The 24,365-nt window shown below is 40.7% G+C and overlaps 1 protein-coding gene across 1 annotated transcript in view; it reads left to right on the top strand.

Annotated features, from left to right (window-relative positions):
• The first annotated feature begins 11,227 nt into the window (after positions 1-11,227).
• ST8SIA6 (ST8 alpha-N-acetyl-neuraminide alpha-2,8-sialyltransferase 6) overlaps positions 11,228-24,365 on the top strand; it is a 143,900-nt gene continuing 130,762 nt past the window's right edge. The window contains exons 1-2 of the mRNA XM_043884727.1: positions 11,228-11,713; positions 12,170-12,268. Of these exons, the coding sequence (XP_043740662.1) occupies positions 11,613-11,713; positions 12,170-12,268 (200 nt within the window). The 5' untranslated portion in view covers positions 11,228-11,612. The remainder of the gene's footprint in view (positions 11,714-12,169; positions 12,269-24,365) is intronic.

Genomic DNA, 24,365 nt, shown 5'->3' with positions numbered 1-24,365 from the left:
AATCTCTTTTTAAATTATGAATTGTTTTATTCTTTTATATTCATTTTTATTAGGCTGCATCAGGTCTTAGTTGTGGCATATGGAATCTTCATTGTGTCACGTTGGGATCATTCCTTATGGTGCTCAGTTCAGTTCAGTCGCTCAATTGTGTCTGACTCTTTGTGACCCCATGAATCGCAGCACGCCAGGCCTCCCTGTCCATCACCAACTCCCAGAGTTTACCCAAACTCATGTCCATCGAGTCGGTGATGCCATCCAACCATCTCATCCTCTGTCGTCCCCTTCTCCTCCTGCCCTCAATCTTTCCCAGCATCAGGGTCTTTTCCAATGAGTCAACTCTTCCCATCAGGTGGCCAAAGTATTGGAGCTTCAGTTTCAACATCAGTCCTTCCAGTGAACACCCAGGACTGATCTCCTTTAGGATGGACTGGTTGGATCTCCTTGCAGTCCAAGGGACTCTCAAGAGTCTTCTCCAACACCACAGTTCAAAAGCATCAATTCTTCTGCACTCAGCTTTCTTTATAGTCCAACTCTCACATCCCATACATGACCACTGGAAAAACCATAGCCTTGACTAGACGGACTTTTGTTAGCAAAGTAATGTCTCTGCTTATTAATATGCTGTCTAGGTTGGTCATAGCTTTTCTTCCAAGGAGTAAGTGTCTTTTAATGTCATGGCTGCAGTCACCATCTGCAGTGATTTTGGAGCCCCCCAAAATAAAGTCAGCCACTGTTTCCACTGTTTCTCCATCTATTTACCATGAAGTGATGGGGCCTGATTGCATGATCTTAGCTTTCTGAATATTGAGCTTTGAGCAAACTTTTCATTCTCCTCTTTCACTTTCAAGTGGCTCTTTAGTTCTTCTTCACTTTCTGCCATAAGAGTGGTATCATCTGCATATCTGAGGTTATTGGTATTTCTCCCGGCAATCTTGATTCCAGCTTGTGCTTACTCCAGCCCAGCGTTTCTCATGATGTATTCTGCATATAAGTTAAATAAGCAGGGTGACAACATACAGCCTTGATGTACTCCTTTACTGATTTGGAACCAGTCTGTTGTTCCATGTCCAGTTCTAACTGTTGCTTCCTGACCTGCATACAGGTTTGTCAAGAGGCAGGTCAGGTGGTCTGGTATTCCCATCTCTTTCAGAATTTTCCACAGTTCTTTGTGATCCACACAGTCAAAGGCTTTGGCATAGTCAATAAAGCAGAAATAGATGTTTTTTTGGAACTCTCTTGCTTTTTTGATGATCCAGTGGATGTCACAGGTCACAGCATGGCTTAAGCAAGAAAATACAGGCTGTACTTTATATATCAAACAAATTGCAATAACTACTGCAGAAGCCAAGGGAGCACATTTGGGAGTGGATCTTGAAAATGCTGTAGCAGACAGGGCAGAATATACAACTGAAGAGGGGGGAATTTATTCATAAAGGAGCACTCTCCTGTAATGTGAAATCCAATGGTGTCTGGGTATCATGGCAGGGCATTTGTCACTCATTCTGTGCCACCTGAAAATGCATGGTGCAACAGGTGGACAGTTCACTTGGGGGTCTGCACTTGTGGGTTCATGTATTGAAAACTGATCTGTATAAGGGACTTGAACATCTGCAGATTTTGGTAGCTGTGGGGGTCCTGGAACCCATATGCCTTGGGTACTGAGGGACTACTGTACTGAGACATTCTATGAGGCTCATTGGAAAATCCTTGGCATGATGATACCTACATCCATGGGATCCCCCATCAGCGATGTATTTTTACACTGGCTTTCTCGCCTCTGCCTTACTTTCCCCAGTTTCTCACTCCTGATTCCAGGGATTTAGTATTAAACAAACTAGCTGCACAGAAGCTCCTGCCTCAGCTTTACTTTTGGAAATTAAGGAGAAGGATCTGGGCTGAGATAAAGTATTATTTGGAGACTAGGTTCCTTTGATTGATCTACCAATTTTCACCATATTGGGGTATATTTCATATTCTTTGCATCTACCCTGCTTTGTTTCTCCCAGCATCTTCTTGTTGTTGTTCAGTCATTTGGTCGTATCCAACTCTTTGTGACCCCATGGACTGCAGCACACCAGGCTTCCCTGTCCTTCACTATCTCCTGGAGTTTGCTCAAACTCATGTCCATTGAGTCAGTGATGCCATCCAACATCTCATCCTCTGCTGCCCCCTTCTCTTTTTGCCTTCAGTCTTTCCCAGCATCAGGGTCTTTCTCAGTGAGTCAGCTTTTCTCATCAGGTGGCCAAATATTGGAGCTTTAGTTTCAGTATTAGTCTTTCCAACGTCTTAACTTGGATGCTAAACTCATTGGTTTTTCATTTTTTACTTTTGAATGTGTACATTTAAGGCTGTACATTTCCCTGCTTTCACTACAGCCCAGAGTGACCCCATGGACTGTAGCCCACCAAACTCTTCTGTTCATGGGATTCTCCAGGCAGGAATACTGCAGTGGGTTGTCATTCCCTTCTCCAGGGGATCTTCCTGACCCAGGAATCTAACCCAGGTCTCCTGCATTGCAGGTGGATTCTTTACTGTCTGAGCCACCAGGGAAGCCTCCATATTGAAGAATAGACAATTAACAATGTTGTGATAGTTTCAGGTGGACATCAAAGGGACTCGGTCATACATATACATGTTCCATTCTCCCCCAAATTCCCCTCCCATCCAGGCTGCCAAATAATATTGAGTAAAGTTCCCTGTCCTATACAGTAGGACCTTGTTGGTCATCCACTTTAAATATAGCAGTATGTACATGTTGATCCCAAACTCCCTAACTCTACCTTCCCCCCATCCTTTTCCCCAACAACCATAAGTTTGTTCTCTAAGTCTGTGAGTTTTTTTCTGTTTTGTAAGTAAGTTTATTTGAATCACTTCTTTTTAGATTCCACATATAAGGGATGTCATTCCATAGTTCTCCATCTCTCTCTGACTTACTGCACTCAGTATGACAGTCTCTAGGTTCATCCACATTGCTGCAAATGGCATTATTTCATTCTTTTTAAAGGCTGAGTAATATTCCATTGTATATATGTACCACATCTTTTTTATCCACTTCTTTTTTGATGGATTTTTAGGTTGCTTCTGTGTCTTGGCTACTGTAAACAGTACTACATCCCACAATTTGGTTTGTTGGCTTTTTACTGATTTTGTCTAAATATTTTGAAATTTTAAGATGATTCTTTGACCTATGTATTATTAATATTTGCAAGTGTGTTTAAATGTAGGGGCAGTTTTATAGTCTTTCTGTTATTGGTTTCTGATTTTCCTGCTTTGCAATCAGAGAATAAGATATGTGTAATATCCATTCTGTAGAGTCTGTCAGAACCTGCATTATGGAGTAGAACATGGCCAGTTTTTAGAGGTAGTCTGAGTTGGCTTGAGAAGAATGTGTTGTTTTTTTCTGAATTGTGTTTTCAATCTATTTTTTCCCCTCGTTTTTTTGTCTCCCTGAGAGAAAGATGTGTTGACTGTATCAAATTTGTATAGTTTGAGGTTATGTTGCTATTTAGATTCAGGATTTTTATCTGTACCTAGAGAGTTATTATTCTATTTACAATAGCCTACCTTTTATTCTGAAATTATTTTCTTTATTTCTAATAATACTTCCTACCTTTGTGTCTGTTTTGTCTGATATTTTTAATTTTCCTTTTGGTTAGTGTTTCCTATGCATATAATTTTACATACTGTTACTTTCATCTTTTCTGTGTCATTTTATTTTTACCTAATCTGTGAATTTCTGTCTTTTATCTTTAGTTTACATATATCTATTTTAAAGACTGATATGTTTGCATTTATACCATCTTCTTTTGTGCTTCATTTTTTACTTTTACTTACTTTTCCCCACATTCTTTTTCTGTCTTCTGTTGAGTGGGTTGATTTTTCTCTATTTTCTTTTCTCCTCCACTGGTTTAAGAGTGTTTTTACTTTATAATGGATTTTTTTTTCAGCTTTATTGAGGTATAATTGACAATGTTGTGATACATTTAAAGTGTACAATGTGATGATTTTTAATATATTTTACACTGTGAAAGAATCCCCACAATTGAATTAATTAACACACCCATTACCTCATGTATGACATTGGATGTCTTAACATTTAAACAGTGCAGGGACTTCCTTAGAAGTCCAGTGTAAGACTCTGCCCTCCAATGCAGGGGGCTTGGGTTCCATTCCTGGTCTGGGAACCAAGATCCCACATACTGCATGGTGCGGCCAAAAAAATGACATAACATTGTTGTTCAGTTACTCACCTGTGTCCAACTTTGCAACCCCATGGACTGCTTCATGCCAGCGTTCCCTATCCTTCACTATCTCCCAGAGCTTGCTCAAACTCATGTCCTTTTTCACCTTCATCAAGAGGCTCTATAGTTCCTCTTTGCTTCTGTGGTAAGGGTGATGTCATCTGCACATCTGAGGTTATTGATATTTCTCCCTGAAATCTTGATTCCAGCTTGTGCTTCATCCAGTCTGGCATTTTGCATGATGTACTCTGCATATAAGTTAAATAAGCATGGTGACAATATATAGCCTTGAGGTACTCCTTTCCCAGTTCTGAACCAGTCTGTTGTTCCATATACGGTTCTAACTGCTGCTTCTTGACCTGCATGTAGGTTTCTCAGGAGGTAGATAAGTGAAGTGAAGTGAAGTCACTCAGTCGTGTCTGACTCTTTGCGAGCCGTGGACCTACCAGGCTCCTCCATCTATTGGATTCTCCAGGCAAGAATACTGGAGTGGGTTGCCATTTCCTTTGGTCCGGTATTCCCACATCTTTAAGAATTTTCCACAGTTTGTTGTGATCCACACAGTCAAAGGCTTTGGTGTAGTCGATGAAGCAGAAGTAGATGTTTATCTGGAATTCTCTTGCTTCTCCTGTGATTCAGTGGATGCTAGCAATTTGATCTCTGGTTCTGCTGCCTTTTCCAAATCCAACTTGAACATCTGAAAGTTCTTGGTTCACAAACTATTGGAGCCTAGCTTGGAAGATTTTGAGCATTACTTGCTAGCATGTGAAATGAGTACAATTGTGCAGTAGTTTGAATACTCTTTGGCATTGCCTTTCTTTGGGATTGGAATGAAAATTGAACTTTTCCAGTCCTATGGCAACTGTTGAGTTTTCCAATTTGCTGGCATATTGAGTGCAGCAGCACTTAAACAGCAGCATTTTTTAGGGTTTGAAATAGTTCAGCTGGAATTCCAAAACCCCCACTAGCTTTGTTCGTAGTGATGCTTCCTAAGGCCCACTTGACTTCACACTCCAGGATGTCTGGCTCTAGGTGAGTGATCACACCATCATGGTTATCTGGGTCATTAAAATCTTTTTTGTACAGTTCTTCTGTGTATTCTTGCCACCTCTTCTTAATATCTTCTGCTTCTGTTAGGTCCTTGCCATTTCTGTTCTTTATTGTACCCATCTTTGGATGCAAGTTTCCCTTGGTATCTCTAATTTTCTTGAGAAGATCTCTAGTCTTTCCCATTCTATTGTTTTCCTTCATTTTATTTTATTTTTTCATTGTTCCCTTAGTAAGGGTTTCTTATCTCTCCTTGCTATTCTTTGGAACTCTGCATTCAAATGGGTATATCTTTCCTTTCCTCTTTTGCCTTTTGCTTCTCTTATTTTCACAGCTATTTGTAAAACCTCTGAAACAACTGTTTTGCCTATTTTCACTTATTTTTCTTGGGGATGTTTTTGATTACTGCCTCCTGTACAGTGTCACGAACCTCCGTCCATAGTTCTTCAGGTTCTCTGTATATCAGATCTAATCCCTTGAATCTATTTGTCACTTCTACTTTATAATCATAGGGATTTGATTTAGGTCAGAACTGAATGGCTTAGTGTTTTTCTCTATTTTCTTCAATTCAAGTCTGAATTTTGCAATAAGAAGCTCATGATCTGAGCTACAGTCAGCTCCAGGTCTTGTTTTTGCTGACTGTATAGAGCTGCTCCATTTTCGGCTGCAAAGAATATAATCGATCTGATTTCAGTATTGACCATCTGGTGATGTCCATGTGTAGAGTCATCTCTTGTGGTTGGAACATAACATAAAATAAAATAAATAGTGCATATTTGACTTAACAACATATAAAAGGAATTACCATTTCTACTGATCTTCCAAATAAGCCAAGGAGTTAGCATGCTTTAACTCTTATAGCTCCTGTTTTTTTCTTGTTATCAATGTCTGTTACTTTGGTTCAGTCTTGTTTTGTTTTGCCCCTTTCTGTTGTATTTTCTGCAATTGTCATCAGCTTAATCTCTGTGACACTAATTCAGATTTTTGCACCTAAATTCTCTTCCCCAGTCTTCCAAAGGTAGTTCTAAGTTCTGCAATGGTCTTTGGTTTTGTTTTCTTACTGTCATCAGCTTGCTTTTCCTCCTAATCCCTTGCTATCTTGTCTTTCAATTCTTAATTCGTCTTTGGGTTCTGCTTTCATGGTGCTTACATTATATTTCATTTTTCTGGGGGGTACAAAGTGATCCTTGCTTAAATACTCTGCTGTTTTCTATAGTAAGTCTTTCCAACATGTATTCTTCATTTGCTTTTCTATTGGTTACATTGCTTTTCATTCATCTTATATTTTGCAGAACTTTTGCATGATTTTTTCTGCTTACTCATCTTTGAAATAAATTATGCCTCTTTCTTTCTGCTACTTGCCAGGAACATCGTGAAAATCTTCGGTAGTTCTTCCTTTTTATTTGCCTACTTGTCGAAATTTAGTTTTTTGTTAAAGGCTTGCTATGGGATATTTTTGTTTCATTATTTATCTGCTTGTAGTTTAGGTTTTATGGAATGTAGAGGTAGAGAAGAGAAACTGAGGAGAGAAATATGACTGGTTTGGCACATATAATATTCACCCTCCAATTCTGTTCAAACTACTGGAGTTCTACCCAGCTTTACAAACGCTGAAATTAGGCAGGATAATCAGTGTTTCAAGAACCATTTATCTATTGAATAGATATTCTTTTTTCTTTAGTAAAGTGATTTTAATCATTAGCTAGAAAATTCTTTTGCATCATCTCTTTAAGATTAGCTCTACCTAGGGACTTCCTCAGAGAAGGCAATGGCACCCCACTCCAGTACTCTTGCCTGGAAAATCCCATGGATGGAGGAACCTGGTAGGCTGCCGTCCATGGGGTCGCTAAGAGTCGGACATGACTGAGCGACTTCACTTTCACTTTTCACTTTCATGCATTGGAGAAGAAATGGCAACCCACTCCAGTGTTGTTGCCTGGAGAATCCCAGGGACGGGGGAGCCTGGTGGGCTGACGTCTATGGGGTCGCACAGAGTTGGACACGACTGAAGCGACTTAGCAGCAGCAGGGACTTCCTGGTGGTCCAGTGGTTAAGATTTCACCTTCCAGTGCAGGGAGTGTGGGTTTCATCCCTGGTTAAGGAGCTAAGATACCACTTGCCTCATGGCCAAAAAGCCATAAACATAAAACAGAAGCAGTATTGCAACAAATTCAATAAAGGCTTAAAAAAAAAAGATTATCACTGACTCTAGGTCATCATTCCTAGATGGAATGACTAGAAAGCTGTATTCAATGAAAGCAGAAATACTGGTCACCATCTCTATTTTAACTCAGTAGCCCTGGTCATACCCACTGTTGGCTACTCATTTTTGTTGGGTCCTACTCCCAGCCTTTCTTCATCCAAATTGAGTAGTAGTAGAACCTTCAAAAACTTCTCCATTTCTTTTCCCTTTTCCACAAATCTAAGTCATAAATAGGGGAGCTGAGTCTTGAACTTAGTATTTTTGTCCAATTAGTTCATCTTTATCAGGCATTCTTAGGGGCTCATGGAATGGGATTGTGGCCATTTTATAGTTTCAGGATAAATGCAGAGTTTCATCTCTCTGTTTTTGGTCCTTTATGACCTTTTACTGGAGAACGGAATGGCAATTCACTTCAGTATTCTTGCTGGAGAATGTCACGGACAGAGGAGCCTGGCCAGCTACAGTCCATGGAGTCGCAAAGAGTTGGACACAACTGAGTGGCTAACATGCAGATGCACATATGAGCTTTTAAGTGGATTTCGGGGAAACAATTTTTAGAAGTTTAGCTTTTTTTTATATTAAATTCTATTTTTTACTGTGGATAGTAACTTTTCAGGGGTAGTTTTAGTTGTACTACAAATTGCTTTTCATATATATATATAATCCTAAATGGCATTTGTATATCATCCTAAGTATTCTTATCTTTAAAGTTTATTGCTTTGATATTTAAAATATTCAATTAGTAATAGGAAAAATCTTCAATAAAATATATTTGAAAATATAGCTCCCTCCACAAAGTTGTTGACTTCTTAAAGTTATTTCTACTTTTATTTATATCCTCTGATTTGTTGAAAATATATAACCTTGCTATCCTTATGAATTCCCTCCCCCAAGGAGTAGTTTAATATTTATGAATGTGCCATTGTCCTGCAGTCCTCACAAATCTCTAAAATTACTAAAACCAATCAAGCAGCCTGAAGACATCAGAAACCATCTTTTCTAGTCAGGGAGATAAAAATGTCACCCAAATGAAGGAAAAATTCTTTGCCACATCAATTTTCTGTTTCTCAAGGCACTCTTTCTTTCCCCTCTATTGAAAGTTTCCACTTGTGTATTCCACTAGATGTAATAGACACTTGATAGTTGGGATTTTTCATGAATCCTCAAATACATGCAGAGGGAAATACTTAAAACCCTATACCCCAAAATGAGAAACACCAACTTCCAGAAAGATTTTCAATGACTTGGACATTTTTTATAAATCAAAACTCCCCCATCATTTTTATAAGTTATTTGATGAACTTAAAGGCACTTGTAATGATGAATAAAAAATAACAAAGGCAAAATGGGAGGCAGATGCTGAGTAAACTGGGAGAGGAAGATAGGTTCATGCACCAGCCTGGGCTTCTGCAAATCACCTTGAGTTTCTAAGGGTTTGGATCTTTGAGGCTGCTGGTCAAACCTGCGACTGTTGTCACCAAATGTACATTCTCCCAGTATTGGTTCTGTGACTGATAATATTTAAGGAATCATGTTTTTGTCAGGTTCTTTGATCTCTCAAGGATAAGCAAGATAATTCAGATTTTACCAACCAAAATCTTCAATTACAAACCTGGTGGTAAAGATCCCTACTGTCAATTTTAACACTTGGTTCAGAATTCCCATTGCAAATTTACACTTGGTTTTCCAATTAAAATGGGCTTTTGTGAGTCCCCTGCTGATAGCCATTGGCTTGATAAAAAGTAACTTTATTTGCAGCAAGCCTGTTTAGGGAGCCCAGTGCAAGGCTGACTCTTCTGCTGTTGCCTTGAGCCCAGCTGTGCTGAAATATTAAACTTTAGTAAATTAGGTGAAATTGCAGCTTCCTGGCTGATACAGTAATGCCCTTTACTTTTTTCTGGAAACCATCGTCAGTGTGAGCTGTCTGCACAATTCTGCTCTAAAACAAAGAAAATCCAGACTATCTTCCAAATCCAGACAACTTTTCCATTTTCAACTTAATTGTGCTCTACTGTACTTATCTAATAATGCATGAACTTTCAAACACATAGAATTGGATTATTATTCTAGCACTATCCGAAGATAGCATTATTTTATCGTATCATCCTCAGATAAGCAGCTAGATCCCTGAAGATCCCTAAGATGTCAGTCTTAAGTCAAAGTAGCAACTTTTTCTTTATTGATCAGTACATATTTTAACAGCAGTAGCGGTCTATGGAAGGAAATCCTGCTTCTATTAATAGTCATATTCATCTTCAGGTTTTTTTCTCCTTAAGAAAAGCATGAAAAAAGCATGAGGTGTTTTATATGTTGACCAAACATTTATTGATCAACTATTATGTGCAAAGTTCTGGTGTGTTTTCACCCAAGGATTTTTAATTGGAGTAAATGCAGAATTAGTAGAGAGGAAGTAGGCAGCCTTGCATTTCTCTTCTTGATATATGTTGAGATTTCTCCTGTGATGAAATCACTGGCGGCAGCTTTATTGAGCTGTCTGGGCTACTGGCTTCTTAGAGGCTCTCACATTGGTTTTTCAGGTTAAGACCTTATGCCTCTAGGAGAGTCCAGTTGAAATATATTTTTGTTTTTTGGGAAAGTTAATGCACTAAAACCTCTGAAAGCACCTTTATCAAGGTCTTCACAGGATGGTAGAGACCAAGAGTTGCTTTTGGGAAAAATCTCAATATATATAGAAGCAGACTGAATAGCAGACAATAGTCCATTGAGCCCCTGTATAACCACTATGGGGGTTATGATTTATAGATGTTCCTAGAGTTCAGAGTCAGGGCAGCCTGGACAGGAGGGGAGTTTGGAGGAGAACTGGATACGTGTATACGTATGGCTGTCCACCTGAAATTATCACAACATTGTTAATTGGCTATACTCCAATACAAAATAAAAAGTTGAAAAAAGAGAGACAGTTTGGCATCAGGAGCAAAACCTAGGGAGGTTGCAAAGTACGCCTTGAGGCCACGTGCAGACAGGATAGTTTAGGGCCTAAAGAGTAATTAATGGTCTACCCTTAATAAATAGCCGAGAAACCATCCTATCTCACATTGTCAGGAGATCATCCTCTAGTACACGATATACTAACTGATCAATGACATGCTAACCATGTCCAGCCCAATCTTAATCAGAGCGGGAATCTGCCAACTTTTTCTGAAAAAGGCCAGATAGTCAATAGTTTAGGCTCTGTGGGCCGTGTGATCTCTGGGACACGACTCAGTTCTGCCTTTGAAGCGCAAAAGCTCCATGTAGTCACACACAGATAATATAGAGGAACGAGCAGAAAGGTGTTCCAATGAAACTATTCACAAAAACGGGCCGGGGAAGAATTCGGCCTGCAGTAGGTAGTTTGCCCGATCCCTAAAGATTGGCTGGTCCCTGGAAATCCATTCGCCGTGCATCTGAATCTGCCTTCAAACACCCGGAGGCTCCTCTCAAGTGCCCAGCAGCCTCTCCGTGTGGGACGATCCCGCAGAGCGACTGCACTGTTTGCAAAGTTTTTGAAGTGGGTCCTTTCCTGTCTCCTCTTCTGCCTCTCGGAACCGCAGCCCTCCTCCGCAGGGGCGCAGAGCCAGGTGCGGTCAGCCCGGGTGGGCTGCGTGGGCTTCGGGGAAGAGCGCGCGACCGCTCGGGGGCAGGTGAGGGCGCACAAAAGTTGGAGCCCAATCAGCGAGGCGTCCAGCTCCTGAGCCCCAACCTTCAGGTGACCCCGCGCGGCGGCGGCAGAAGCAGCGGCGGCGGCGGCTGCGACCAGCGCCCGCATCAGCTCGGAGCGCCTTCGGCAGAGGAGGAGGCGAGCCGGGCGCCGCTTCACCGCCAGCCGAGCGCCGGGCGACGACAGTGATCCGGGCTGGGCAGGAGCCTGGGGCGAGCCGGGACGTGGCTGCCTCCTCCGCCCGCAGACGCCGGGCGGGCCCGGCGCGTGGCGCCTGAGAGTGCGGGCCCGCGGCGCGCGCCCCCGCCGCCCCTCCGCGCCGCCCTGAACGCTGGAGGTGTGCGTGGCTGCGGCCGCGGCGGCTGCGGCGGCAGCGGCGGGAGCCGCGAGTCGGGGCCGCCCGGGCTGTGCTTCGCCGGGGCAGCAGCGGCGGTGGCGCCGACCGCGCCGGTGGTTCAGGATGCGGCCGGGGGGCGCACTGTTCGCCCTGCTCACCAGCCTGCTGCTGCTGCTGCTGCTTCGCCTGCTCTGGTGCTGGACCGACGCGCCCGCCCGTTCCAGGTAACCCACTCGCCCGCCGCGCTCGGGCCGCCCCGCGGGCCGCGCACCCGGGGACTCTAGCCGCTCCTCTCGGGCGCGCAGACTTTGGCCGGCTGCGAGGACTAGTCGACGGGCAGCGGCGGCTTGGGGGTGTGGTGGGACGGGGGAGTCCGGGAGGCAGCGCAGGATGAGTGGGAGGTGTCGCAGGGGCGACCCTAGCACCGACTGGACACAGACTAGGGCGGAGGGGAACCGGCCAGGGTGGCGAGGGAGCTGCGGGGCCGGACCTGCCGTCGGGTCACCCGAGCTCTCCCTTCTTTCTCTTCCTTCCCGCCCTGAGCTGCTTCAAACTCCGGGGTTGGGAAGCTGCGCCGTGAGCCAGGGCGCGCTGGGATGCTTTGGCCGCCCGGCTGCAAGCGCGATGCCGAGCCCAGCAGCCAACTGCTCCTCAACTTAGTTTTCTTCACGGTTGTGCAGGTTCTTGGTGGAAGAAAGCAGGGAGGCCACCCACAGCAGCCCCGCTGCTCCGAGGACGCTCCGGAGCTCGGCGACCCTACCCCCGCGCACGGGGAACAGGTACCCGCGGCTCGGGGATGGGGCGCGGCTGCACCCGCAGGACTCCCTTGGGAGTTGTCTGCTTGGGACCACACGATTGTGTGGATTTGTGTGTGTGTGAGAGAGAGAGAGAAAGGATGCGTGTGCATACACGCGCTTGTAACTATCACACTCTCTCAACCTCCCCTGTAAAGCCTGTCTCTCCATGTGGATGTTCTTCGAACCAAGGGAGATATGAAAACAGCTGCACTTTAAAAAATGGGTGCCGAGTTCCCCTCGCGATAATGGTGTGTCGAAAACCCAGAGAAGCAGCTCAGCCTGTCTGTTGAGGGATTTGGTTGGTTTGCTTTCTCTCTTCCTGCTTTCAAGTGCACCGGCGTGAGATTCACGTTTGGGAACATAGAATTCTGTGCTCAGTGTTGGGAATGTTTTTGTCCTTAGTGAATGGAGACTTTTTTTTTTTTTTTTACCCCTTTTCACTCTTAGAAGTATATATCCATGTCAATGATTATTTGAATTTTATCGTGGGTTTTTTTTTTTTTTTTTTTGCCTGTTATAAAAGTAATCCATTCTTAGTGCAGATAGATGATACGAGAAATGTATTTAAAAATATTCACTCAGAATTCCACCATCCAGAGATCACATTAAGGTTTTGGTCTATATTCTTCCAGTAGTTTTTCTCATGTACACACATTTTTGAAATATACTTAAGATTGTATATTGTATTTTGTTCTGCCTTTTTTCCCTAAAAAATAATACATATACATATAAATATACATATGCATGTCATTTATTTTTTGCAAGGCATTGCTTTTAATTGTTGCATAATTAATCATATGAATGTGCCATAATCTGTTTTTTAATCATTTAGATTGGTTCCTGTTTTGTTGGCTATTAATAATTCTATGAAGTACATCCCTGTATGTAAATCTATATATTCATTTTCAGTTCTTCAGGATGGACTGATACAAGTTGAATGATTGGGTCAAAGAGTATGTGCATTTTAGGTTCTAAATATTAGTACATTTGGCCAGTTGCTTCCTGGATGAGTTGAATCCCTTTACATTTTCACCAACAGACTATCATGCTTTGAGCCTCAGCCTTGCTAGTATTTGGGGGGCAATTTTGTATAGTCTCTCTTTTCCTCTGTGTATCTCTTGTGAATGCCTTTTCCTCTATGTATGTTTCGGTATATCCTTGCCTCCCAGACCATCTTAATCTTCTGATTAGGTGACTTAAGGTTTCCATGTGGGCTTTTCAGGCAGTGCTAGTGGTAAAGAACCCATCTGCCAATGCAGGAGACATAAAAGCTGCAGGTTTGGTCCCTGGGTTGGGAAGGTCTCCTGGAGGCGGGCATGGCAACCCACTCCAGTATTCTTGCCAGGAGAATCCCATGGATGGAGGAACCAGGTGGGCTACAGTCCATAGGGTTCCAAAATGTTGGATATGACCAAAGTGACTTAGCACAGACACAAGCACTTGCAAGGTTCCCCTGTAGTTCTGCATGACCATCAGAAGGGCCTGGGGGAGCCAGGAAGAAATCTTTGAATCGCAGAACAACACTGCTTCCTGCAATCCTCCTATTGGAATTTCACAGCATAGCAGAGGCACTAAAAAATCCTGGAGTAACAAAGCTTTAGAGAAAAATATTAGCCTTTAGTTTTATTTGTTAAAGGGTTGCATATTATAGGTAGCAGTTTTCCAGTGAATTGGGGAGCATTTTCCGAGTCCTGTTAGAGTTACACATTCTGGCATTGTCCCTTGAGATAAGTTAGAAAAAATGTACTAATTAAATCATCTGGTCATAGACCTTTTTTGAGGCAATTCTTTGATGAATTTTTCAGCTTCTGTTGAAGTACTTCCTTTCTGCCTGGCATACTTCTTGAGCTAATATAGGTAATTCATATTTTTTTGGGAATGTGGTCCAGTCTATTAAAATTTTAAAATTGGTGCCATTCTGTTGTATTTTTAAAAACCTGTCTTTTGATCTGTTTTATATCATCTTTATCACTTATGATTCATTATTTATGTGGCAGGGATACAAATTTTAATCCATACTACATGGTTATGTAGAGAAATTGTAATTTCTTAATTTTTTTCAGTAGCTGATCATATCTTCTTCCATGAACCCCAACTGTAGGTAATACATATGAATAATAATATAATAATACTAAAAGCAATCAGAATAGCCAGCACTTATTGAACCCTTATTATAGACACTGATCTGAGTATCACTTGGCCAAGAAATTTGTTTGGGTTGGAAAACAAAAACAAACTTTTTGGCCAATCCAGTACTTTATATTTATTAGCTCACTTAATCTTTAAAAAAATGCTGAGAAAAACCCTTATGACCCCCATTTTATAGATGAATGTCAACTTAAAAAAATGCACAACATGAAAGTTGCAACTTAAGTTTTATTTGGGGCAATATGAGGACTGCAGCCCAAGAGACAGCACCTCAGATTGCTCTGAAACCGCTTCAAAGACATGGGGGGCCGGGGAGGACAGTATATATGTGATTTTGGTAAAGGGGGAGTACATGCAAGCAAGCACGTTTATTTTTTAGAAAGTTTCTGCTGGTTCCATGAAGCTTCTGCTAGTCATGAGAAACAGTCGTCACCATGAAGGATTAGTGTTTTTCTAGATATGAAAAGTTATAAGAATTGGGCTCATAAAATCAACTCTTGAGACTATCTGAAGACCTGTCCTGCCAGTTTCCTGGAAGCACAGAGTGCCTCATTTCTGCTGTCCACCCTGAACTCCTTCAGGATGTGTTGGAGGTCACCAGCTCCAGCAGCACATGATTTAACCCTTGTAGAGGTAGATGGCAAGCACCCATGGCAAGTGCCAATTCGTGGTTGACATGAGGAAACTGAGGTGCAGGGAGGCAGAATAAACGGCCCAAAGTCAGAGTTGGCAAACTGGACCCAGGAGTCATATCCAGGCCATGTGGATCCAGACCCCCACACTTAATCACCCTGCTGTGTAGTCTTTCATAGGTGCTGGGCAAGACAGTGTGTGTGTGTGTGTGTGTGTGTCCAGGTTAAAGCTTAGTCACATGTGCCAACTTAAGCAACTCTTTCTGGTATGATTATTCTCTCTGGGAGCAAACTCAGATTATTTTCATTAACCTTTCTTCTCCTTTCAAATTGTTTATTTAATTATTTTCTTTATTTGGCTACACTGGCTCTGATTGCAGCACGTGGGATCTTTAGTTGCAGCCTGTGGGATCTAGTTCTGTGACTAGGGATGGAATCCAGGCATGTTGTATGGGAAGCTGGAATCTTAGCTACTGGACCACTAGCGAAGTCCCTTCACCATCTCTTGTTACTTTAAGATGATACCCCGATCTAAGGGGGAGAGGGCTTCCCTGATAGCTTCGTTGGTAAAGAATCTGCCTGTAATGCAGGAGACCCTGGTTCAATTCCTGGGTCAGGAAGATCCTCTGAAAAAGGGATAGGCTGCCCACTCCAGTGTTCTTGGGCTTCCCTGGTGGCTCAGCTGGTAAAGAATCCATCTGCAATATGGGAGACCTGGGTTCAATCCCTGGGTTGGGAAGATCCCCTGGAGAAGGAAAAGGTTATCCACTTCAGTATTCTGGCCTGGAGAATTCCATGGACTGTATAGTGCATGGGGTCGCCAAGAGTCGGACACAACTTAGCAACTAAGCCACCACCGCCTAAACATATAAGGATCAGAGTTGGCTCAGGAAAAACTAAGTATCAGAATCTACCTCCTCTTGCCCCACAAAGTGGATGTGACCCTACTTTAATTTCAGGATGGAAGAGTGCCAAAGAAGTGATCTATTCCAGAGTCCTAATTAGGGGAGGAGACAAAGCTCTATCTATCCTTGTTACTCTCCCCTTTCTCTCTCCAAGCCAAGGCTCTGTTTTTCCTTTCTTTCTCCTTTTTCTATCTTTGCTGTAGGCTGGAAAGTGCTGTCTTCCCCTGCATTGTATTGTCTTTCTCTTTTCCTGACGCATACCTCCAGGTCTGTCTCAAACCTAAGCTCAAGGGTGAATTGTGGGGACTGGAAGTTAAAAAAAAAATTGGGAAAGTTCCAGGAGCTGAGTCTTTCAGGTAAGGTGGTTAATGTCTAAAAAGACATAATGAGAGGAATGTAGGAAATCTTTTCTTGGGACTATAGCAAATCCTATTTTGTGCAAAGCTGAATATTACCTTATTCTTTCTCTTTGTATCCTTTCAGGAAAAAGTCTATATCTCTTTGTAGTCCCCCAGAGAATGTTTTAAAATAGCTAAGGAAAAGTCATGTCAAAGTCAGAAAGACAAAGGAGAAAAATATACTAATAATTTTCAAAATATGACCCTATCACAATGGATTCTTTGTCTTTCCAATAAACTTTGTCAACATGCGTCAGTGGTTTGTTTGTTTTTTTAGACAACCAGCTCTTGGATTTATTTCTCAATTCTGATCTATTTCCATGTTCTGTTTCCTTTGTGGAGTTTTGTTTTCTTTGTGTTATTTTTATCTTTTAAAATAAAATTCCTTTTTTTTCCAATTTACTATTTTGAAATGAATGCTTCATTTATGGATCTTTCCTTTTCTCTTTGTAACAAACATATTTGCTACTATGAATTTTCCTTTGAATGCAGCTTTGCATCTGTTCTTTAAGTTTGGATACTTACTGTTTAGGTTTTTAAAACTATATTTTAAATTGTTCCTAGTTACATTAGAACATTTAAATTTTACCCTCATAGTTATTTAGGAGAGTATTCTTCCCCACCCCCTCACCCTGCCTCACCACCCAGAGGAACAATTTTAACTTCCTTCAAGAACTTTTCCTTTGCATTCACAATTTGGCTGTTTGGTGCAGAAAACCTGTTAGCCTGTCTTTGGGGAGAGTACTTTTACATTTCCAAGTGATTGGAATTTTTTTCTTAAATATTAATTTGATATGTGTTCTTAAATAATATTGGTTTCATTTTTGATTATGGAAGAGGCCAAATAAAACCCTGCCATAATGTTATAACTGAGCTCCCAAATATTCAATCATTAGAAATGAGAGATTGGATTATTGTGACATTGATGACATGGCCAGAACAAGTGTATATATCTGTCTGGCTTGAAATTCCAGGGTTCCTTCATGGGAGCTATCTAGGTCCCAGTTGTGGTTTGGCATATTTTAGTGGCAGTGTCCATATTTTTGGCTTTAATATCCATGGTGATGATTCAGGATCCTGTGGCTGGCTAAGACTTTCTAGATAGAAGGCACTATTCCTGGCCTATCTAGGAGGATTAGACTATGAGTCCTCCAGCAATGTGGGGACCCCACTTCCACTTCTCTGCTTTCCTAGAGAGGTTTTTCTTTCTACTCCCTGTGACTCTTTCTCCCTGCAGTAGAACTTGACTTGTCCCTGTTTGAGAACTGGGATTCAGTAAAGGACAGACATCAAAAGCCAGTCGTGTTGTATCCCAATTCTTATTATTGTAGGAGCATTACTGCAGATATTTTATTGTATGGTTTTAGATATGTACACCAGAAAGGAAAACTGATTATCATTTCAGTGTGATAAAGATGCTGCTGCTGCTGCTGCTAAGTCACATCAGTCATGTCCGACTCTGTGCCACCCCATAGACGGCAGCCCACCAGGCTCCCCTGTCCCTGGGATTCTCCAGGCAAGAACATTGGAGTGGGTTGCCATTTCCTTCTCCAATGCATGAAAGTGAAAAGTGAAGGGGAAGTTGCTCAGTCGTGTCCGACTCCTAGCGACCCCATGGACTGCAACCCACCAGGCTTCTCCGTCCATGGGATTTTCCAGGCAAGAGTACTGAAGTGGGGTGCCATTGCCTTCTCCAGATAAAGATGCTAGGTTCATATTTTCAATAACTTTGTATACACATAACTAGTAGTTTTGCTGTGCATATTTTGGTATGGGTTAGTAACTTTTTAAACAACATCTGAACTTTTCTTCATGTCATTAGTATTCTTTGGCAATGTAATTTTTAGAGCATGGTGTTTGAACATATGCATGTATTGTAATTTATTTATTCTTCCCTTTTGTATATTTCAGTTGTTTATTATTTTTGATTTTGATGTGTATTTTAATATGAAATTAGAGTACACATCAGTTTATAGCCTCTAAATTTATAGCCTTACATGCTATCTTGATTATTCAGATGAATTCCTAAAAGTGAAGAGACTTGACCAAAGAATATGAAAATGTTAAAAGTGTTGATATGATTTGTCCAATAACAATAGTTGTTCTGGTTTATTCTCATGTAAGCAGTATATGAGAGTGAACATTGTCTCAAATTCTTGCCAGTTCTGTGTATTAGCATTTCTTTTCACTTTTTCTAATTTCATACTCAAGAGATAGTATTTCACTGATGTCTTAATATATACTTATTTGTTTACCATTGTGTTTAATTTTTAAGGTGCTTGTTGACCATTTACTTCCTCTTATTTTTTATTATTAATTTTTTAATTGAAGTATAATTGAGTTACAGTGTTGTGCCAATCTCTGCAGTATAGCAAAGTGACTCAGTTTTACACATATATACTTTCTTTTTAAAATATTCTTTTCCATTATGTTTTATCCCAGAAAACTGGATATAGTTCCCTGTGCTCTACAGTAGGGCCTTGTTGTTTATCCATTTTAAATGTAGTAGTTTGCGTTACCAACCCCAAATTCCCAGTCCATCCTTCTCCCTCCTCCCCTCCCACTTGACAACCACAAGTTTGATCTCTGTGTCTGTGAGTCTTTTCTGTTTATAGATAGATTCATTTGTGCCATGTTTTAGATTTCACATATAGGTGATGTGATATGGTATTGGTGTTTCTCTTTCTGACTTACTTCACTTAGTATGATAATGTATAGTTGTATCCATGTTGCTGCAAATGACATTATTTTGTTCTTTTTTATGGCTAAGTAGTATTCCATTGTATATGTGTACCACATCTTCGTTATCCATTTATGTGTTAATAAAAAATTAGGTTGTTTCCATGTTTTGGCTTACATAGGGATGCATGTATCTTTTTAATTTAAAGTTTTGTCTGGGTATATGCCCAGGAGTGGAATTGCTGGATCATACGGTAACTCTGTTTTTAGTTTTCTGAAGAAAGTTTATACTATGAAATATTTTTCATAGTGGCTGCACCAACTTATATTCCCACCAACAGTGTAGGAAAGTTCTCTTTTCTCCATAACCTTTCTATTTTCCCTTTTTAAATTGGCTTTTTATATCCTTGTCTATTTTACTGTCAAGATATTATAGATATTATCAAGTTACTTGTTGATTTACAAGAGGTTTATAAATGTCAAATGTATCAAAATTGCATATATCATGCATTTAAATTGACTTTATTTCCTTAACATTTAATTATGTCTGTGACTATTTAATCTGTAGAAGTTTTCAACCTTTGTGTATTCATATCACTTATGTCTACTTTTTATTGTGAATTCTGCTTTTGAATTGATATATTTATTGATAATTTATTGATATGTTTAGTTACCCTAAGATAAGTGGACATCTCTCATTTTAAAATATTTAAATCTTTCCTCCTTCTAGAACCTTTTTTTTTTAAGATTTTTTTCTTTTGTTGTGGACCATTTTTAAAGCCTTTATTGAATTTATTACTGATTGCTTCTGTTTTATTTATTTATTTATTTTTTTGACTATGAGGCATGTGAGATCTTAGCTACCTGACCAGGGATTGAACCTGCACCTTGCATTGGAAGGTGAAGTCTTAACCTCTGGACCACCAGGGAAGTCTCTAGAACTTCTTTTAGCATGTGGTAAAAGGGGTGGGCTTTTTATTGAGTTACTATTATTCTATTATATACTTTCTCCTTTGAAAATTACTGTTTTTCTAAATTTGAATTAAGTGACTGCTTGACTGCTTACAAATCTAAAAATTCTGTTTAGATTCTTTTTTCAGTGTTTGACATTTGTCACTGTAAATGAGTCCCTATTCATTTGATTAGTTCTTTGTTTCCATTCCTTTCTTGCCCAGTTCACATGTCTTTTTTTTCTTCTAATGTTTTTAGCTTTGGAATGTGGATAATAGTGTTTCTGAAATTCAGATATTTAAGAATATACCTCTTATTTTTCATCCATGAGTACTGAATTATTGCATCACAACTCCACTTTTTAAAAATTTTCGTCTTAAAACTTTTGTAAGACATTCTTCTATTTTCTGGCTGTTAGGGCTCTGAGAGAGAAAGCAAGGTAATCTTTCTTTTATTTCTTCAAAACTAACCTGTTTTATTATATGTTTTACTGGATCCTGACAGGATTTTTTCTTAAACTGAAAGAATTTAAAAATTCACAGTACTATGCCTCTGTAGTGATCTCTTTTGATTAATTATGTCTATAAGTATTTTTAATTCACTGGCCAGGTTATTTTTAAATTAAAAAGTTTGTATTATACCTTTGACTGTTTGATGTGTTCTGCATATTCTGCTTGGACTTTCCGGGTGTTGCTAGTGGTAAAGAACCCGCCTGCCAATGCAGGAGACACAAGAGACGTGGGTTCAATCCCTGGGTCAGGAATATCCCATGGAGAAGAAAATGGTGACCTGCTCCAGTATTCTTGCCTGGAAAATTCCATGGGCGGTGGAGCGTGGTGGGCTGCAGTCCCTGGGGCCACAAAGAGTCGGACATGACTGAGCAACAGCAACAGCAAACGTATTCTGCTTACATTTTGTGAGGAGAGTCTTCACTTTCTGTCTTCCATCACTACCTCTCACCCACAACCCCTGTTCCATGTAAACAACTTCATTTCTCTTTCTGAATTTGCTTTTCTCTTTGTCCTTTCCCTCTGCTCTCTGGGATGGCTTCTCAAATTTGTCCTCTACATTCCTTAATTATTTTTCTCTTTGTGTCAGTTCTGTCTTGCTCTTTCTGAAACAGTGTATCTGTTACATTTTTAGTCTTTATAGTTTTTTTACCTTCTTTAAGCCTGCTCCTTATTACTTCAGTTTATATTTTAGAAAGCATCTAAGTCACCTTTTAAACCCCACCTTCCATTTCTTCAGTTTTTTTCTTGTAATTTATGGAGAATGTGGAGCAAATACTTTTCTAAAGGTTTTTTGTGTTTATTATAGTGAATGTTTTTCCAAAGTATGATTTTTCTCTCCATCTTAAGAGTAATGTTCTTTTGCGACCCCCAAATTAGAGAATCTTTTAGTATGGTTTATAACTTGGGAGGCTTTTTACATGTTAATTTATTTATTGCATGCAGTAGAACTGATGAGTTCGGTATTATTCTAATTCCTTTTTTTTTGTTTGTTTTTTACTGAACTATAGTTGATTTATAATACTGTGTTAATTTCAGGTATATAACAAAATGATTCAGAATTTTCAGGTTGTTTTCTAAGTTGTTACGAGATATTGAGTATAGTGTACGATGTTATACAGTAAATCTTTGTTGTTTATCTATTTTTATATAAAGGATGTGTATCTCTTAATGCTATAGTCCTAGTTTATCCCTCCTGGGGAGCTTGATTTTAATTTCTATATCTCCAAATGAGGAGACCTTTCTCTGGCCTTGTGCTCAGCAGAAAGGATTCCTTAGAACTCCTAGTGGGTCCTACCAATGGCTGAAAGATCCTCCTTAGAGCATCCACTAGACAAGAGGCTGAGCCATTTAGCCCTTAAACAAATGTCTGATTAAAAAACAAAACAAAACAAAACGAATTGAAAACCAAATCTGGCAAAATACAGGTAACATAAATTTTACTAATTTGGTTTTTAAAATCCTGGACCTTAAAGCTGTCTCTTGCTCCCCTGTCTTGACCTCAAAACACTGTCAGAAAATGTGTGATCCTAATCAACCTGGACTTGTGTGGTGTGTGGAATGGTATGTGATGTGTGACATAGGTCCCTTGAAATCCAGAGAAGGCCAAGCTCCTGGGAGTCTCCTCATATCTGAACGCCACTTCACATCCCAGGGTATGTCAGATGTCTGATGCGTTTTCTATCCCCTTCCATTCCTTCAGTGCTGCTTTATAATATGATGTGATAGGATATGATACAATATGGTATAGAAAGGATATGATATAGTAATGATAAAGTATAGTATGGTATGGTATGGTATAGAATGATGTGATAAGTATGAGACGTTATGATATAGTAAAGATGATGTATATGTGTGTGCTCAGTCCCTCCGTCCTGTCTGACTCTTTGCAACCCTTTGGACTATAGCCTTCCAGGCTCCTCTGTCCACAGGATTTCACAGGCAAGAATACTGGAGTGGGTTGCCATTTCCTCCAACAGGGGATCTCGATCCAGAGATTGAACCACGTCTCGGGCTCTTGCATTGGCAGGCAAGTTCTTTACCACTGAGCTACCTGGGAAGCCCAGTAATGATGTAATATGTTATGGTAAAGATAAGGTATAGCATGATACGGTATGGTATGGAATGGGATGATATAGATATTATATGATGGCGGTATAATCTCAAGAGACTGTAGAAAGACAATAGTGCATTAGCACTGGTACACCAGTACCCAGACCAGCTTCTGCTGCCTCAGGAAGCAGCCTCAGGTGGCTGCTCCTTCCTGTGTGGGAGCAGCCACCTGATTTTCTGGTTGGGCAGATTCTCCATGCCATAGGTAAATAAAGAGAGATAGTGGGAGGAAGATCAAAGCCACTTTTAAATTTTTTTCCCTGGACCTGCTCTGTCTCAGTTCAGTTCAGTTCAGTCGCTCAGTCGTGTCTGACTCTTTGTGACCCCATGAACTGCAGCACGCCAGGCCTCCCTGTCCATCACCAGCTCCCGGAGTTTACTCAAACTCATGCCCATCGAGTCGGTGATGCAATCCAGCCATCTCATCCTCTGTCGTCCCCTTCTCCTACTGTCCCCAATCCCTCCCAGCATCAGGGTCTTTTCAAGAGTCAACTCTTTGCATGAGGTGGCCAAAGCACTGGAGTTTCAGCTTCAGCGTCAGTCCTTCCCATGAACACCCAGGACTGATCTCCTTGAGGATGGACTGGTTGGATCTCCTTGCAGTCCAAGAGACTCTCAAGAGTCTTTTCCAACACCACAGTTCAAAAGCATCAATTTTTCAGCGCTCAGCGCTCTGTTTCAGGGGTGAAGATTTACGTTAGCTGCTGGTAATTTCTCCACGTGATGCCATATTGCTAATAACATTTCCTCCCCAAACCTGATACATTTCTGAAGCAACTATCTGTTGCCATCAAAATGTGTGATTGTTATTGTGTGTAGACTTGTGTACTTCCATGAGAATGTAAATAGTCTGGAAGAGGGAGAGTTGGGTACTGTTTACTCTCTACTGTCTTACACTGAAAGTTGTAATAATGTTTTATTGGACATTTTTCTGTTGTCTGTGTTCACACTGGGATCATAACTGTGAGCTTCGGAGAACTCAAGGTGAATGTGAATTAGAGCTTTAGCTAAACATGACTGTTTTAGCTAAACATGACTCTGGAACAGCTGATTTTCACTCTCCTACCCCTTTTCTCTGCACCCCACTCTCCAAGTAGATGAAGGCTGTTAAATTTTACTTTCAAAAATAATAGAATTCACTTTGGTTTGTTTCCTTTTATAAGTAGTGAGACTCCGTGTCCTGATTTTGAAAATTCAGTATTTTTTTCTATTTTTTTATTGGAGTATAATTGCTTTACAATGTTGTGTTAGTTTTTGCTGTTTAACAATGTAAATCAGCTATATGTATATATATATATATATATATATATATATATGTACATACCCTTCCTCTTAAACCTCCCTCCCCGTCCTCTAGGTCATCACAGAGCCCTGAGCTAAGTTCCCTATGCTATATGGCAGGTTCAACGCTAGCTAGCTATTTTACACATGGGCCTCCCAGGTGGCTCAGTTGGTAAAGAATCTGCCTGCAATGCAGGAGACCTGGGTTCAACCCCTGGATTGGGAAGATCCCCTGGAGAAGGAAAAGGCAATCCACTCCAGTATTCTTTCCTGGGAAATCCCATGGATAGAGGAGCCTGGCGGGCTACAATCCATGGGGTCACAAAGAGTTGGACCCGACTGAGCGACTAAACCAGCACAGCATATATATGTCAGTGTCATTCTCTCAGTTTGTCTCATCCTCTCAGTATGTTTTAAAGTTGCCTTGAGTCTCGTTGCTGGATTCATTTGAAATGAGGCTTTAA

The sequence above is a fragment of the Cervus elaphus genome, chromosome 23 (assembly GCF_910594005.1).
Source record: "Cervus elaphus chromosome 23, mCerEla1.1, whole genome shotgun sequence".
Taxonomy (NCBI): domain Eukaryota; kingdom Metazoa; phylum Chordata; class Mammalia; order Artiodactyla; family Cervidae; genus Cervus; species Cervus elaphus.
Note: the sequence above shows the minus strand (reverse complement) of the source record. Positions and strands in the feature narration are given on the sequence as shown.